The 18,269-nt window shown below is 43.9% G+C and overlaps 1 protein-coding gene across 1 annotated transcript in view; it reads right to left on the reverse strand.

The window, feature by feature from the left end:
- Window positions 1-18,269, reverse strand: part of KIAA1549L (KIAA1549 like) — a 123,062-nt gene that overhangs the window by 61,419 nt on the left and 43,374 nt on the right. The window contains exons 2-7 of the mRNA XM_050335314.1: window positions 11,650-11,985; window positions 8,246-8,860; window positions 6,726-6,838; window positions 5,026-5,245; window positions 3,907-4,040; window positions 1,213-1,375 (exon numbers count right to left, since the gene is read on the reverse strand). Of these exons, the coding sequence (XP_050191271.1) occupies window positions 1,213-1,375; window positions 3,907-4,040; window positions 5,026-5,245; window positions 6,726-6,838; window positions 8,246-8,860; window positions 11,650-11,863 (1,459 nt within the window). The 5' untranslated portion in view covers window positions 11,864-11,985. The remainder of the gene's footprint in view (window positions 1-1,212; window positions 1,376-3,906; window positions 4,041-5,025; window positions 5,246-6,725; window positions 6,839-8,245; window positions 8,861-11,649; window positions 11,986-18,269) is intronic.

An 18,269-nucleotide genomic window follows, 5' to 3' on the forward strand; every position in this document is an offset into this window, starting at 1 on the left:
TTCCCCAGCACTCCCTTTCCAACAGTCTTGCTTCTGCTTTTTCTTAGAATCAGAAAATGAACAAGCACCTTAGTAATTTTACCTGAAGCTACGAATCCACTCAGTTCAGAGCTCTGATCATAAAGACATATTTGACCCTACCCTCATGTGCCTGATTATTTCAATGCTTATGAAATGCAAAATTACAAACCGCTGCATGGCCTTAGCAGTGAGTTTGAAAGCCACCAGAAGCTTAACCAGATCTTGACTGGTGTTTGAACAGGGTATTTCAAATTTAACAAGCATCTCATAAAGATTTACACACAGTGAGATCAGCTGAAGCCTGCCCTTCCTTTACCAGCCATTACCATGCACTGATGTGCCCAGCATGTCCCTGTCTCTTCTCACTTCCAGTGAACACTGATCTCCAGTGAACCTGGAGATAACCTGTCTCTGCAGTAAGCTTAATTTCACACATCACATTAACAAGCAGATTAAACATAAATCCCCATAATCAAGTGTCTTGTCCCTTTAATCATTTCAGAGAAATTAGCAGAGTCAGGGAGCATATACACCACACAGGCTGCCCACACAATTGTCTCCAGCTCTCTGTACCTCAGAGCCTTCATAACAACTGGAATGCAAGCAAACCATCAATGCTAAAGAGCTCAGACCACTTTTAAACAGAGGATGAAACTCAGCAAATACATCAACAACTTCTTAAATAAAGAAGCATAGCTAGAGCTCACCCAAACACACACTCACAGCCTGAACCAGCCCAGCCACTGGAGCAAGCACAGGGGTTGAGGTTTCTACTGAAGTAAAGGGCTATGCTGAAGCTAAAGTTCATGTGCTGTGCTAAGCTTGCCTGAAATGAGGAACTGGAGACCTTTTGTGCTTTGCTTTACATAAAACCACCATTTTATTTTGTTTGGAATCTGTCACAGGGTTGGGTTTTTTTTTTTACTAATGACAGCTTATATGTGTTTTTCTTGATTATTTGCCATTGCTGCCAGCAGTCAAAGTAAACACTGAACCTAGGAAAAAAAAAAAAAATAACCACCTGGGTCCCCCTTCCTTTTTTTTTTTTTTTTTAATAAAAAATATTTTTTAAATAGTCAGAAAAACCACCTACAATCTGTGAGCTTGACAACTAAGCTAATGGTGCTTGCAAAGCACAAGCCTGGTGCTGGCCAAGGTTAAAGAGCTGCGTGCTGGGAAGCACATACTTACATTCAGCAATGGTGAGAGGTGGGTAGGTGAGGTAGAAACCCACCAGCTCAGCTGACAGTTGATTAAGAAGGTTGCTGGAAATGGTGCCATTTAGAGTTGTGCTTCGATTGTTCACTACGTAAAACAGAGTGACAGCTTGGGAGACATTGGAGGTGTTCAAAATCTGAAACAGAGGCAAAAATAACATGTTGCTGTGTTTCAGCTCAGTTTAAAAAAAAAAACAAAAAACAAACAAAAAACCCAGCATCAAAAACAAGTAAAACCCCAAAACAAACAAAACCCTGAAAAAAACAAACATACAAATCCAAACAAAACGTGCAACAAAACCAACCAAACAAAAACAACAGCCGGGCCACTGCAAACAAACTGGGGAAAAGTCAACTGGAACAGCAGATTAGATACATCAGGTTCAACATTACTGTGTAAAACTTCACTTGTGTGATGCTTTAATCCCTACTTTAGCACGTGCAGAGTTCCTGGAGGACAGCAGCAGGCAGAAAGGGTGCAGTCAGGACTGTGACTGCTTTTCCCTGTTTTTATCAAGAAATGTAAGATGAAGGAGAGGGTTCTTATCAGAAAAACCATCCACTGCTTGATGCAGAGGAATTGACCTGTATGTCTTGCTGTCTTTGCTGCCTTCCTAGTACAGTTATCTAGATCCACACCTTTTCCATATAAAATAAAGGGATATCATGTCTCTGCTGTTCCTACCATCATATCCCAACCTACTCTCTTCCCTGTGTTAGCTCTATGCCCATCTCTTCCTGAGCCCAAGCCTGAAGACTTCATTTAAGGACCAATTCTATTTAGGGACTGCTGGATCATCTCCTCAAACACCAGTTTCATGCAGGAAGCAGAGAGGAAAAGGAAGGGCAGGAATAAAAAACAAACAAACAAAACAAAAGACCAAACAAAAACAAAAAACCCACACCAAAATATGTTTTCTCAGAAAACTTATGTCCTAGGACAAGAGTTTTTCAGGCTATGCATAGGTAGGACCAGCAGCATTCATGAATGTTATTTAAATACCCCATTTGTATCATCTGGATCACCAAGTAAAAACAGAAAGCACGGTACAATAAAAACATCAACAGAAGAGTTTGAGGTCAGACCAAAGGTCTGTGTAGCCAATGTATGTCCACTTAGACAACTGGTTAGCCAATGGTCAGGAGAGCAGATGGTTGGAGAATGAGAAGAAGAGAAGACTGCTTCCAGCAGGGTAAGGTTAGCCCACAGCTCTGGTCTGAGCCACAAATCATATGCTTGGGTTTAAAAAGGGTTGATGACTTTTTATTGTATATTTTCGGCCAATTGCTTTTTGTAATTTCCAGACTTTTTCTCCAATAACATCTTTATCACCCACTGTGTTAAAGGACTCTTCCTAAGGATTCTTAAACCTGAGTAGCTCTGTTATGGGAAACTCCAAGTGATCACTCCTGATTCACTGCACCGCTCATGGCTGGAAAACCACGGTCAGTTTTGTTTCTCCTGGCATGGAAGTTGCTTCACGCCTTTAACCCACCTTGCAGCCCCTCCCTCTCCTCTTGGCAGTGCAGCAATGCCTTTTTGAATTGGCTCAGTCTGCTCCAGAACTGTTCCTCAGTCTGTAACTAATCTGAAACCCTCATGCAGATTTCTGCTGCACTTAGTCTTTTGCATGATACGGAAAAACAATTGCAGAAGAATTTACCATGAAGATCACACCCTTGAGCCTCTTACTTCCCAGTTTATACCTTGCCTCCAAGACCTCCATCCTATCTCTTCCTAAATTGGGAATACCCACAAAAAAACCCAACTACCACCTTCTGCTGGGGCTCTTCACAAAATTGCTTAGGTGCTTTGTGAGATCTGCCTTTTCCACCGCAAGCAAATGAGTCACCACGAGGTTCCCCTCAGTGCCACAGGTCCAGCTATTGAAAAGCTCGACAATCCCTTTACCTACTGTGATGAGTCACCTCTTTCCATGCACTTTTCTGCCTCTCTGAGCAACTCCAGCTTGAAGACAAGCTCACAAGAAACAGCACCAAAATTAACTGAGGAGAGCCCTGACGGCCAATTTTCTCCTTCTGGAAAGTTCTGTACAAACCATTCTGAGGAGGAGCACAAGTCCATACACAGAGTTTTATCATAAGTAAAATGCATATAACATCACCCAGAGGATAGTTTCTTTTTTCCTGAAGTACAGCACACAGCATAAGGGTGCTGGCCTCTATACATAGAAACATCTGCAAAAATCAGGCCCTTAGTGGTGAATAGGTGTCTGTGAGTCTGGAATCGAATGCATACCGAAAAAAGAGAATGAAATATATTCCATTAGCTCAGATCTTACAAACAGCTATGCCTGTCACCATCTTTATACCTGAATAGCCACAGTGAAGGCAACTAATGTGTCAGAATAACATATTCAGTAAAAACAAAAATTTGGAAGAATATCTTCATATATTTGTTTTTATTTGAATTCCATTTGCGTGACTTAACCACAAACAGTAAAAACTCAGACTCTTGAAAAGTACCTGTCTTCCATAAACCATCCCTTTATAAGTTTTCCTGCAGTGCATAAAACTACCTTATTTCAGATGAAAGCCTGAACTTCCTCTCACAGTGGCTAGCCAAGGCACTACGTTGAAATACAAACACAAAGAATAACCCTGAGGGTTTGGCAACAGGCACTGGCAAAGCAACACAACATCGTACCTGAACTGTTAAGTTGTTGCTGGTGTTGAGGACCTTTCTTTCAGCATCCTGAAATGCTCTCTGTAGTCGCTGTTCCATGGTCTGAATAAATTTGCATGACTGAATATTGTCTGTTTGACCCACAAACTGCAGCTCTGGAAAAGGAACGTATTAGCATGTGGCCGAAGCGTTCTCAGTTGCATAAATCCTCCAATGCCAAGAGCAAAATGATCTATTTACAAATTAAGCAGGTGAAATTAACGCCACCTAAGATCAGTTGATGGCATTCAGGCAGCGCACTAAACGAGCCTTAATTAAGACAAAATGTAAGAGTTAAATTGCATTGTTAGAGCTGATACTCTCCATAAACAAGTGGAGATTGTTTCTGCAGTGATATATAAGATGGTAAGACCAGTTCACTGTGCATATATTTACTCAGAGGCAGGCAGTAAGTGAAATCATTCTAAAAGACAAGTTATAGTCTTAAATCTTACAGGTCATTTGCTCTTGCAAAACATAATCAATCACAATATTGATTCTCATTCTAAGAAAAACGTACCTAACTGGTTAATTGCATTATGTGTATATAAACATGTGGATGCAGGCACAAGAAACCTTTTTATAATTTCATACATAATTTTCCAGCACACTCTGCCCTCTCACAGCTTACACTGCACTGCAATACTTGCTACAGCACAGTGGGGTTCAGCAGTGACCCTGGGTCAGACAGCTGGGACCTGGGGCAGAGATGGGTCCAGCCAGAACAGTACGTGTGTGTGTATATATATCACACAGTCATGCTTCTCATCTAATTGTCCCTAGAAGGAACACACAATCCATCGATCAGAGTCCATTTAACAAGTGCCAAGTGTTAGTCAAGCACATCAGTGTGTGACTCACGCCTAACACAAAGCCACTTCACCTCACGACGGCACCGATGGCCGCGACAGCAGAGCACCAGCAAGGACAGGGATGCCCACAATGGCTGTCCTTGCTCATGCCAGGAACATCAGAACCTGAGACCAAAGCAGAGCTTGTCCTTCTGCCACACCACTGCACTGGAGAGCAGGGGCCGAGGCAGGATCGTTGCCCCTGGGCACTGACCCGCAAACACACCAGGGCAGACAGGACACGGCTCACCTGTTTTCAGCTGGAAGTGGTAAGCAGGAAGGGGCTTCCAGGGCAAGGCCAGGGCCACCACGGCCTGGAGATGTGGCACGTGCTGCTTGATGTCTGCCGTGGCGTTGCCGATGCCGTACGCCAGGAGCCTCTCGATGACAGCAGCCGGAATGAAAACCAGCCTGCCCCGTGTGACGTAGTAACCAACCGTCAGGTTACTTGACTGCTCCAGGATTTCAACCTAAAACACACAAGGGAGCACTTTTTTTTATCCCCTCCCTTTTTTTTTTTTTTTTTTTTTTTGCAATTCTATCGCTATTTGATGGGACTTCTCACGCTTAATATGGCTCCCTTGCGGGGTTTTTTTATCCTGTAATCCCCCATAAACCCTGTGGGATCAGTTAGTGTCATATCAGACACAGTATTAGCAGAGCTGCTCAGAGAGCTTTAGGCCCAGCCCTCGCAGCATGTGCTCTGAATTGAAGCAGTGCAGTATTGCTACCACAGCTGTCACACTTCCAGTTTAGGCTGGGGTATCATTCATGTACAGATACTGGGACTTTTCAGTTAGGCATATAAAAATGCAGAGAATCCAGAGAAACTCCAACTCCTACTTCATGCCTGAAGTTGACTGACTTTGTGCACGTCTCTGTCATTGCAGGTTTGGAGACAGATTTCTGAAAGGTAAAAGTTTTCAATATTTGATTGGGCTGTCACTTCTATACTGTTTTGCTATACTGTCCAGTCTGTAAGTGGACCCACATGAGTGGAAATGACAAACCACAAGAATGAACACACCACTATGAGCCAAAACATGAGCTGAGTTTTACCTCAATATTCCGTATTTTACAAAAAGTTTTAGCCCTGGAACTGGTCCTCCCCACTAGGTTTTAGCTGGCAACCAAAAGGCAGCTCCTCTCAAATTTACAAAAAGGTAGGGGAGTAAACCTGACAGCTTTTATTGCTGCTGCCAAGACTCGGGAACACACAATTCCCAAACCAACTAACATCGTCCACGCTTGCAGCAATAAAGCATGGGGACTGAAATCAACTTGATGCCCTCTATTGTGAGCAAAATTGCTTTCTTCTTTCCCAGAGGCTTAGGGATAACTTATAACCCAAACCCCTGCCTAAGTGAACCCGTGTCCCAGACAAAAGTGCCCCAGCAGCCCACCCAAGCCTGCTCTCACACACAGCAGTGCAGAGGTCCCTGCAATTTAGCTGCAAAGTGATGAACACATCACCTCCATTTATTTTCAATAAAAAGTGCTTTCTCCCTGCTCGGGATTTTCACCCCTGTGGAATTGCACTTGTCAGGTACTGGGTTTTCAAACCAGGGAGCGGACTGACAGCAGTGACATCCCATTTACCACCCGTGCTGTCGCCACTGATCCAGGCTGGGCACAACAGCACTCGGCTGCCCATGAGTCAGGAGTCACTCCTGAGCTGCAGGGGCGAGAGGAAACTGCTGTCAGTAGTCATTTCCCAAAACACACTAGAAAAAGAGTTTGCATTTCTCTCTTCTTCTTCATCAAATAAGCTGGTGAAAGCTTTGGGATAATCCTTATATTTTTAGAGCCCACAGTGGGTGCCACCTATGCCTGCTCCCCTCCAAGAGGCTTCCTGCAATGAGAGACACCAGTGGGGCTGCAGCCAGCTGGGATCCCTTTGGTGGGAGAGGTGTTTCGATGAGATCACACAGGCAATCCAAGCAAGCTTACCTGAGCACTGACGTTTTGGTTGAACGCTTGTCTCAGCACTTGGTTGAGTCCTTTTCTCACCATCTCCCTGAAGGCATTGCTGATCATCATCCTCCTTGTGTTCAGAAACAGAACTGTGGAGCAACAAAAGCCACAGGGTGGTCTGAGACATCACCATGCTTCCTGTTTGCCTCCTTTAATTGTTTTTGCATGGGCCTGGCTGTGCAGGGAGCATCAAAGCAGCTGCAGGATTAGCAGCAGCTCCAAAGGCTGAACTGCAGGGCCTCAGCAGCATCCTGAGCTCCCTATCCATCCCATGGCAATATCCCACCGTTTCCAGAGCAAGGTCTAACGAATTCAATTTCTTCAGCAACAAGAAGTCTTTGCCAAGCTGCCTCTCCATGTGAGATATGAGGCCACTCGACTGCCTGTGGACAGAGTGGTGCAGCATTCCCAGGGCACTGAGCTGGTGCTGCACAGGCAGGCCCCACATCTTCCTGGCCACAGTTAAAACAAACACAGAAATGTGTTTCTCCACTGCTACAATTATTTTTCCATTTAGGAAGCATCTGTACACTCTCTTTATGAACATTACCACTACCTTTTCCTCTTATAATTTGCAGAAAGAGCTTTACAGCTGCACTTGAGTGCTTTCAATCCTATACTGTATACAAGCTACTCCTATCTTTGGATATAGTTGCTGTACTCATCACACTACTGATGGAGATATTTAGCAGCTATCAAACACACATTAGGTCCAAGAGCTGCTTATTTCATTTTACCCTGTACCACTCAGGTCTATACAAAGTCATTAACCATTGTTTTATATCTATTCCTCTTTGCTGAGATCTTCAAGATGCACACATCTTCTGGTGCTGCACTGTGCTACCATAAGGAGTCCATGGAAAGCCTGGGCAAGGGACCTATCTGACCCCTTTAATTGAGAGTTCTTACAGCTAAGGAAAAGCTGTCCATGAAAAAAAAACCAGCTAGAGCCAGAAGTGGCACTGTTTGCACAGAAAACTAAAAATCCACCCATTTTGAAGCATGAAATTCTGAGTGGTCATTATTTTCAAATGAAACTTGAATGACAGCATTAGGTGTTCATGTTAAAACATAATTAGGTATTTGTATGTAAACAGGGCTGAAGACTGAGGCAGGTTACTGCACCGTCCCCTTCAGTGACACAGACTCCTCACTGCAAAGCAGAGACCAAACCACCACATCTTACCAGGCTGTCCCTCCCACACAGGAGGTTCCGCTAAATCCCTGCAGTGACCTGCTGAACTTCGGAGCACCTGATGATCTCACCACTTCTTTGGGTGCAATCGTTGCAAAATCCAAGCCACAAATAAAGCCAGTGAGTGCCACCCCTATCCAACAGCCCTGCTTTAGTCCACGTGGTTTGTCAGCGCAGCAGCCTCATCCCCAGATTAACCACAAACACACCCGCGTTCTTTGAGCGCCTTTCTCACTCCTCACCAGCTGCCCCTCACAGACACAGCGAGGTCCTCCCAGTAAACTGAGCGATCCCCACATACCTGTTTTAACCATAAGGTTGTCGGAGAGCCGGCAGTCCAGGGGGGGAGCCGCTGTCATGTTAGCGAAAGCCGCTGCTGCTGTGGTTTCAGAGGGAGCAGAGGAGTTTTCCACTGGAGTAGGGGGAAGCCTAGTTGTTTTCGCTGATGCTGTAATAGATGTCAAAGCTGCTGTAATTGTCAGTGGGTAGGGGGTTGACGTTTTGGTGATGTCTGAGCTCGGGAACTTCTGGGTGTCAGTTACTGTGGTTTCTATCTGCCTCGGTGCGTGGGCTGTGGGTGCGAGTGTGGAAGCTGTGACCGTGCTGCCTTTAAGGGTTACCAGCGTGGCTGTCACGTCCACGGGTGATGCAGTTGTGTTTCTTGTTGCAAAAGGAAAATCTGCACGTGTTCCTACTGAGCTTAGGTCCGATGTCAGTTTTGTGGCAGTGTTATTTTTTGTTAGGGCCAGTGTCAGTGTGCTTAAAGCCATCACAGATGGCAAAGGTGTGTTTTCAGTGCCTAGAGAAAAGAAGGAAGAAGCTGGCACTGGTGAAGCTGGAGGTGATTTTCTTGTTAGTGGTTTTGCTTCTGAAGCTCCTACCGTAGGTATTGCACCAGAAGATACTCCAGATAACACTGTAAGGACAGAATGGGTAAAGTTGGTTTTTGACAAAAAAGGAGACTCTAGCTGTGTTGGTGATGCATGGAGAGAAGTTATGATGACTGACTGCAGAGCACTGGTGGTAGGGGTTGGCAATGGGATGCCCTTGGTAATTTTATTAGATACACTACAGGGAACTAGACTACATCTTGCAGCGCTCGTGTCTCACTCCACACTGAACGTAGCTGGTTTTTTATCAAGCATAAACAAATAACCAGAGGACTCTAACTGATTGTTTGCAAATTCTGGCAAATTTCCAGAACCAATGATTTCTGAAATAAAACTATACAAGACAGTTGAGCCAGAAGGCTTAGTCACAGGAGAGGGGGATTGGGCTGGCAGTGTGTTTTTGCTGGTGGCTGAAATAGTCAAGTTGTCAGTGAACTGAAAAGCCAGTGCTGGTGCTGTGCTTAACATTTCTGTCAGTAAGATAATCTTTCCAGCATTGGGATTCTAGAGAGTTAGGGAGAGCACCTGTAGCATTAACAGAAGGCACATGTAAATGGAGAGATGCTTTATCGTGTATACTGATAATGAACATCTCCAACAGTGAAGAAATCAGCAGCATTTCCAGCCTTGCTTCCTTCCATGCTTTTTTTTTTGCAAGAGGTCAGGCACTGCCAATGCTGTAGCAAGGAATGAATACTGAACAGGAGATGTTTTCAGCGCAAACGCATCCAATTCTAAAAAAACTATTCTTTTCAGCAAAGGGTAAATTTGAAATGTTTTGACTATAGCATGCATAAATATAGTTTGCTGAAGGGGGTGGAGAAGAGTGGCTGCTTATTTGTATTAAATTTTGTTTTGCAGACTTGAAAGCACCAAGTGTGGTGCACGGCACTCAGCTTCCCATGGAGAAGCACTTGAAGAAACTTCTCTTATTTGGACTGAAGTTTTTACCGAAGGAATACTAATGCCAGCTGAAGACACCAAAGCTTTATTGGTCCACGTAGAAGCTGAAGTTATGACTTGAGGAGGAGGGCTGACAGGATCTAAATTGCTTCCAAAGTCTGCATTGGAAATCCTGGAGGAGCCAGAACTGAGTCCATCCATCACGTTGTCATGGAAACAAGCGATGGCAGCATACCCCACGCTGGAGGCATGACAGAGGCAGGTGGCTTTTTATCAACTGAGCGCAAAGTCTGATCAGAAGTTAAATGATTTAAAGCTCCTGGAGCTGAATATTCTGCATATGGGGATCACAGCGGTGGGCGTTCTCATCTTTCTGTCTTCACTCACATCTGGACTTCCTGCATCTCCAGGTGGAAGATGAGCAGTCACAAAAACATCAGTGGCAGAGGTATTTGTGATAGCAGTTTCGGGTTTTGAAAGGCCTGTAGTAAAAGGAACTAATGGCACTGCAGCTAGATCAAGACTAGTCATAGCCGTTTCCAAAACAGTGCTTAGCATTCTTGATCCTACGTGGAATATACTGGTTTGGATATCTGGAGAAACTTTGGAAAGCTGAGTTCCATAAGGCAGGACATTATTAGCATTAAAGTTCACGGATATCTTTGCTGTCACTCCTCTTGTGAAAGGCTGTTGAGCTCTTCTTGCCACAGGAAAGCCACCAGGAGCTGGGAGAGCAGAGGCAGGAGCAGTTGGCAACCGCATGCTGTTTGCCTGATAAGTTCCATCGCTCAGGTCTTCTGCAAAAGTCTGATTCGGAGCCACCACCGAGCGCTGTGAGACAGCAGTCGAAGGGATTTGCAGCATATCCTGGTCGGCTGCTTCTGCCCTGGGACTGTTTCTGAGTGCTATCCTAGTAAACACATCATTTGTCTCAGTTAGCAAGGGAGACCTTGGGTTTGTTGGGAGAGGAGTGTGCTGCATTTCTAAAGAGCAAATCTGTTTTGCTCCTAAACGCTCGGGCTGGCAGCACTGCACTGCGAGCGTGCTTTGCATCTGGAACAAGAGATATTGGCAGTGAAAGGGAAGACTCTGCTCTCTGTTGAGCTGGAGACCTCAGCCAGCCTCTCAGAAGCTGATGGCATGAAAGGTAGAGGGGGGTAGAGCCTGTAGTGTAATTAGTCAGTGCTGTGAAAGACTGAGGATGACTCATTTGCGGTACTAGATGTGGAGTAACCACAGGATGGAAGAGTGATGTAGGAACCTCTGCTTTATCCTGAAAAACTGATGGTGACAGAAGAGTGATATCACTATTTCTGTCAGTCAGTGCTGCCCTAAATGGCTGAGTGTTTGGTTTTACTCCAGTAGAAGATACATTATACAGACTCTCATTAGGGAACCATGACAGGCTTTTGGAAGTTCCTGTCAGGGGAGACTGATGCATTTTTGACACAGGAATATCAGAGTATAGAGATGAAAAAGAGGTCCCTTCTGAAGGAGACCCTTTTTCCCACTATTTCTGTGAAATGCACTGTTGTCAATCCAATGAAAGGCATGGCCCCTGTAAAGAACTCGGGACCCCTCCTGTGATTCACCAGACTGGAATGTACCACGCTTACAGGACTACTTCTGCTTTCACTAACCTGTGAGCTGGCTGAATCTGTGTTGACGAAACCTTCAGGATCTGCAGACAAAGGCACTTGGATGGGCAGTACAGCTGGTTTAGAAAAGTTAATGGTATGAGGTGACCGAATTACCAGTGAGGAGAATGATGGTGATGGAACAGCAGCAAGCATGACTGATCCTGATGAGCTTTCTTTTGAAATGGAGGGTGTTTTGAATGGCACTGGCTGAAGTGGCACAGCTGCACTCGAATGTGTCACTGATGGTGTAGGGGACAATGTGGCAAACATACCAAGTTGAGGCAAACCTGTTTCGTCTGCATCTTGAGATGACGACCTCAGGGGCGACTCGGCTGAAACTTCAGCGGGCTCCTGGGATGCACTGTTTCCACTGCCTTGGTACAGAGTGGGCAACAGGTGCATTTGATCCAAAGTCCTGGTACGTGTGCCAGTCAGTGTGGTTTTTATCATCTGAAGCAAGTCTGCATTCTCCAAAGTCTGCCCCATAGAAATATCAGCTATTGAGGAAGTCTTTGTTTCTGTGGAAGGCCGTGTTGGTGATAGTATAGATCTCCAATTAGGAAAAGATCCTGTAGAAGGAGCATCACTGATATGCTGTCGCCTGACACCTGTAAAATAATAAGTAAAATCAATATATTTTTCCCCAAAAGGAAGAGAAGTTGTTGTCTTCTTGTTAAAAAAAAACACAACACAAAATGCATTATGTTTAGTGAAATAAGTGAACTTTTTTCTTTGTATTCAAAGCGCATAAAAATTCAGAAAATGTTTACCAAAAAAACCCCAAACAAGCAAAATACAAACCCCAGGAAAAGGTTCAACACACAGATTACAAACCCCTCAACTCCTATCATCTGACAGAAGAATAAGGAAAGCTGCCTAGACCGTACCATTTCAAAATCCTACTTTTAACGGGGATGTTTCAACACAGCAAAAGACACATTCTTAGCTCAGGACAATTCTTGAGGTTATCATGAGTCACCCTGTGTCGAAATATTATTGTGAGAAGATGGGTTTAGAAGCAGTGTAAAAGGGTATAGGTTTTGACAACCAAGCTTCACTGACTTGGCATGCAGTCTGACATGGGAATAGAGTCAGCATTGGCTGCATTCCTGCAGGATGCATCTGGAGGTGCTCATCTTGCCAGTTCTAATAACACGTGCAATTATAGACACAAAAGGAAGAAAATAAAATAGGGATGAACATGAGGAGAGAGGGGGCAAGATCCAAAACAAATTAGGAAATTAAGCTCCTTTTTTGATATGTGCAGATGTACAACACATCATTTCAAACACCAGTTTACTCTACATTCAACACCATAATGTTCCTAGGCTTTGTTTTCTTGAAATGATTACAGTTATTCTCAAATCATAGCATGGGAAGTCTCACATTTGTAGTAATTTAAAGATTAAGATTCACTCAAGAGTAAAATTTAAGGGGGGGGGGGCTCTTTATTTCCCTCCCCCATGTGAAGACAATAGATCCAAACTCAGCCCTGGCACTGGCTACCCTGGCAGGCTGTGTCTCCTTGCACAGCTAAGCAGCGGCACAATACAGAGATAGTTCCTGCCCTCCAACTGAAAGCACAGCTGGATCAGACACAGAGGATGCCAAACCTTCTCCACACCCCTCTGAACAACTCAGCATCACGGTGTGGAAGAGCAATCAGGGGCAGATCCTGAGACACATCCAATGGGCTGGACATTGGTTCCAACCACCCACAAACCCAGCAGAGCCAACAGCACCAAATGGGATCAGCCCACACAGACAGGAGCCAGCAGCAGAAAACCTTACAGTGCAGGAGAGGAAAATGGGTCACACTGCACCTATTTAAAGTTAAGCTTCTTTCTTTCTACAATTTTTTTTCTTCCTAAGATCCTACAAGGCCCATCATCCACACACACCGGCCAAAGTAGATGATTAGACCAGATCCCTCAGGCTCCCGTGTGCATTCAACAGGAGGGTGCTGGAATTATGATCAGCATGGCATTTTCTTTTAAATAAAAAAAAAAAAAAAGAAATCACACACACACACAAAAAAACCCTAACAAAACCAAATACAAAGACCCAAACCAATGACCTGTCTTCCATTCCATCCCCGTATTTCAGAGCTTTGTTAAGCTGCGGTGAAGAATGGCCATTATTATCTCCCCCACTGAAATGCAAGAATGAATATAGACTAAGGAAGTAATTTTTTTTGGGGGGGGGGGAGGGGGTGGGGAGCAGCTCCAGGATGGTCAACAGAACTTCTGCCATAAATTCAACATCCTGGTGGTAACTACACACAGCATGCAAAAGGTAAGATTACCCTTGCAATACATGGAGTTTAAACTCCATGTGTACACACCAGTAGCTGTTCCTTATGCCCCTGGATTACACGATATTCTTTCATACTTCAGGCTATTGACTAACCACCACCTCCAACAATCCTAAAACCCATTCAGCAGTAACCTCATTACAACAACCATCATTGATTAGGGTTATTTCCATTAGGTGTAATGAGAAACATCTCTAATATGTCACAGCAGGAAGTTACAAATTGATCCAGTTTAGAGAAAAATCACAGTTTTAGCATTTCTGAGCACCACTGTGAACACAGAAAGAAGTGATAGGGACCAAATAAGATCACAGAGGAGACCCTCATCCCTTCCTTCAAGTAAAAGGGGTGGCACCCTGTGCTGTCCAAAGGTTGAAGGTAATGCATATAAGTAATTAACGTGTGACAATAAAACATGCTAATGAATTATTACTTCTGCCCTTTCTCCTGAGACACCACAGTTGCAATGTTATTCTTCACACAGGTTTGGTTATTTCCAGCGAGAGAACTAGTTGGTAAGCAAGTCTCTCCTGGAAAAAAAGTAGTGGCTAATGAAAATGCCCATATATCCAACCAAGCCTGTAAATTCTATTTCACAGGAAATCTCAAGTTGTAAGGAACCTCATAAGGATCATCAAGTCCAACTCCCTCATCCCTGCAGGACTGTGTAAGGCTAAACCATAGACTAAGAGCATCATCCAGATGCTCCTTGAACACTGGCAGGCTTGTTGTTCCCTGGAGAACCTGTTTTAGTGACTGGTCACCTTCTCAGTGAAAAGCCTCTTCTATTGTCGAATCTGAACTTCTCCTGACACAGTTTGATCCCATTTCCTTGTGTCCTGTCACTGGTCACCAGAGATCAGCACCCACCTCTTCTGCCACCCACGAGGAAGGTGTGTGGACTGCAAAAAGGACACCCCTCAGCCTTCTCTTCTCCAAGCTGAACAAGCCAAGTGACCTCAGTTACTTCTTCCAAGCCTTGGCCTCAAGGTCTTCCATCGTCTTCATCACCCTACTCTGGACACACCCTAATAATTTCATGTCCTTCTTACATGGAGGTACCCAAAACTGCACACAGGTGGGGACACACCAGTGCAGCGTGTCAAGAGATCAAACTGCTCATCTGCACTGCTGGTATTTGAAACCACAGTCCTGTTGGGTTTACACCAGAATAAGGCAAAGACCTGTAACAAGCAAGGTGAGTGTTGTGTGGGTGCTGCAGAAATGATCTTGGAGGATCCCACAGCAGAGCTTTTCCCGGGACAGACGAGCATCTGTTTGTTAACACGCTCACAAAACGAATTCAGCTCCAAATGAATCAAAAAAAACCCCCAAACACTCAGGGTTCAGACATTTCCCTCCACAAAAAGCCTAAAACAAAAAGCCAAAAAACACAAACATCCATGGAATAACAGCCTACAGCTCTACTGAAGGGAACACAGGGACTACCCAGAGCTTCCCTCACTGTCATGGCAGGAGAGAAATATCGTTCTGCCACTTCTGAGCCATTACAAAATATCAACTCAAAGGGATCTTCAACAACAGAAGACTTTTGTTGCCTTGACTTCTGCTGCATTACTTACAGATCATCTGGATCACTAACATTTAAGAGTCAGGCTGTTAAAGAGGGCATTTGGAAATTTTATTGCATGACTGACAAAGATATCTTCCCCTTACACGTCAGGTATGTATCTTTTCACAGCCTTCAGCATGCTGAGGAGGGGATTTCAATTTTCAAATCAATTTGTTTTAATTACTCATTTCTGAGAGGGGAAAAAAAAAATGACCAAAAATAATCCCCAACTTCTATTAACTACTGCAAAGGCTAAATTTTAATAATACAATAGTATCTACATAAGAGTAACCATAGCCCTAAGGGAGAGGATGACAAAAATAACTTTAAAAATAATCTTTTTAACAGAAAATAGGAAAGAAGATGACATATTTTGCTCAACTAGGATCTTTAAAAATCTTTAATCTTTAAAAACTTGTGAGAAACACAATTATTTATAAACACACATAAAAACAACAACCTACTTGCAAGGTAATTATTCTGAGAGGTACCATTTACCACTTTACCCCACTCTACACCCAGTACCAGATAGAACTGCCCTAAGGTTGCATCTCCTCTTAAAAACAATGCCACTATTATATCAAAAAATGTATTTTTTTCCCCTTCTAATGTTTCCTGTTTATTATTACTTTACCATGAGAGACTGAGTGATGAAAGATGAGATGTGACTGGTGTGGGATACAATAAGGAAATAAACAGATAAAGGGTCTCTGTTACAGCAGTGGAAAAAGGCACCACCCTGCTCACAGGATTATGCAATTTACTTCTGTTGAAGAACATTAAGCCTACACAGCATGATGATAGCACCACTTCAGTTTCCTAAAATTATCTCTTCTCTTTTTATTATTCCTTAAGAGTTTACAACTGGAAAAGTGGCACGAGGAATACAGATTTCACGAGCAAAAGGATATGAAATACACTACCAAGGAAAGACACAAATACTCAGCAAAGCATTTTTAAAAATAGCTACGTAGCGTACCAAAATTTTGCTCATTGTGCAGAATGGCAAAAATTATGCCTTCAATATGTGTTCTTCCAGTCATACACTGATGAAACTATTACAACACAACCTGTGTCTCCCATACATCTCACTTTTGGCATCACTCCACAGACATCTGCAGCTTAATTCCACACCTTTTGCATCACATTTAACCTGTGCTGGCTCACACAGCCCAACCAAGCCATGCCTGTTTGTGTGGCCAGTGTGCTTTATGTTCACCCTCAGAGGAATCTGCCCAGAGAGATCACCGGGTTCAGCCAAGACACTGGAAGAGAAACCAAGTGTGTTTTTGGCAGCTGCCAAACCCACAGCTACTACAGCAGGAATGGATGGTGGAGAGGCTGAAAAAAACTCCTTCCTTGGGACTGCACTGTGTCAAAAAAGTGAAGGTAAAGAAACCAGCAAACTAAATCCTGTTCTTCGCAGATACCTCCAGAGTTAACATCCATTTCTTTAAGCAGATTCTAGGAAAAACTTGTACAGCTCACTAAATGGATTCTCGCATTGGTTTCAGCTGTAATTTTTTCCCAGATTAGATCTTGACTTTCCACACTCAAAATTCCATCCTGAAGGATTTAAACTCAGACCATCTTACCAGCACCTGAGGTTGTTTACATCCTAGCCTCTATTTAACTGTAAGAGTCAATGCCTACAAGAGCCAGTAATTAAAAAAACACCATCTCCTATCAACAAAAAAACCAACAACAACAACAACAACAAAACTATTCCCAGCGATCTTAGAAACTAATACCTGCAAACTATTAATAATTTATTTTTGACAACCAGGAAAAACATTTTGTCCCGATACCACCAGAATTCTGTTGAAACTAAACAGCATTTCCATGAGGGGAAAACTGTATGAGGAGGTACCACACTGCACAAGGCTTTCTTTTCAACAAATAAAAGTTTGGGCTTTATGATAAATAGCAGAAAAACGTTTGGACACCATATTCAGGCATTTTTAATTGCACTGCCATGTATTTTGTCACATGAAAAATCAGAGCAGCGACCTTTTCTGCTGGGAATGTTGGTGCACCTTCCTCACTCGCACGGACAGAGCTCCCTTTGGCTTTTAAGAGAAACGCTCCAGCAGCAAAGCTTTGCACCAGGGACAACCTTTTGGCTAGGAACTAAAATACAAGGAAAAAACGCACTTCTCTCCCTTCTTTTGACGTGTCCTGCCTTCACTGCTTACCCAGCCCAAATGTCAGCTGGCTGGGAATGGGAGAGCAGAGCAGAGCAGAGCCGGGGCTGCAAAGGCTTCGTGTCTGTCACCAGCACTGCTCCAGGACCCGACAGGCTGGTGCGACTTGTGCCGAGTGCCAGCCTCGCCTGGGGCTGGAATGTGTCTGCTCCTCCTCACAGCCGGCTCTGCTGGGAGGCTTTAATCGGGTCCAGCAACCGGGAGGGAGGGGAAGAGCAGTGTGAGAGACAATAGACCGGCCAGGATGAAGGAAAAAAAAACAAACCACCACGCTCCTGTCACGGAGGAGACAATTCTGCCACCGGCAATTCCAGCTGCATCATCTGCATGTTGTATTCACAGAGCAGATGTTCAGCTGGATCATTAGGAAACGCAGGGAGAGGAGGATTTCATCACCACGCCGTGCAAGCGGGATAATTGCACACAATCATACGGAAACCAGAACCAGCCCTTGCTCCCACAGAATGCATCCATTACCACCCTTCTGCTTGAGTTTATCCATTTATTCACAGAATTTCAGTGAATAAGTGACATATATATCTTTATTTATTCTTTTCATTTTTATTGCTTTCGTGAGCCTGCCACCCTGCTTTATCACACTGCTTGTCTATTTATCTGTAAACAGATATTTGCACAAACTTTTGCACAGGAATTGTGTTTATTCAGGAAATTTGCTATATATGTATGCTAGCATCAGCATAAATGATGTAATGAATAGTGTAGCAAAACCAATTCAAGGTCATTGGGAACACGCAATACCAAAGCTGCCAGGTCTCCTGCTTTTACCTTGAGTCTTAAAAT

This window comes from Myiozetetes cayanensis, unplaced genomic scaffold, assembly GCF_022539395.1.
Source record: "Myiozetetes cayanensis isolate MyiCay16 unplaced genomic scaffold, myiCay2020 scf6-25, whole genome shotgun sequence".
Lineage (NCBI taxonomy): Eukaryota > Metazoa > Chordata > Aves > Passeriformes > Tyrannidae > Myiozetetes > Myiozetetes cayanensis.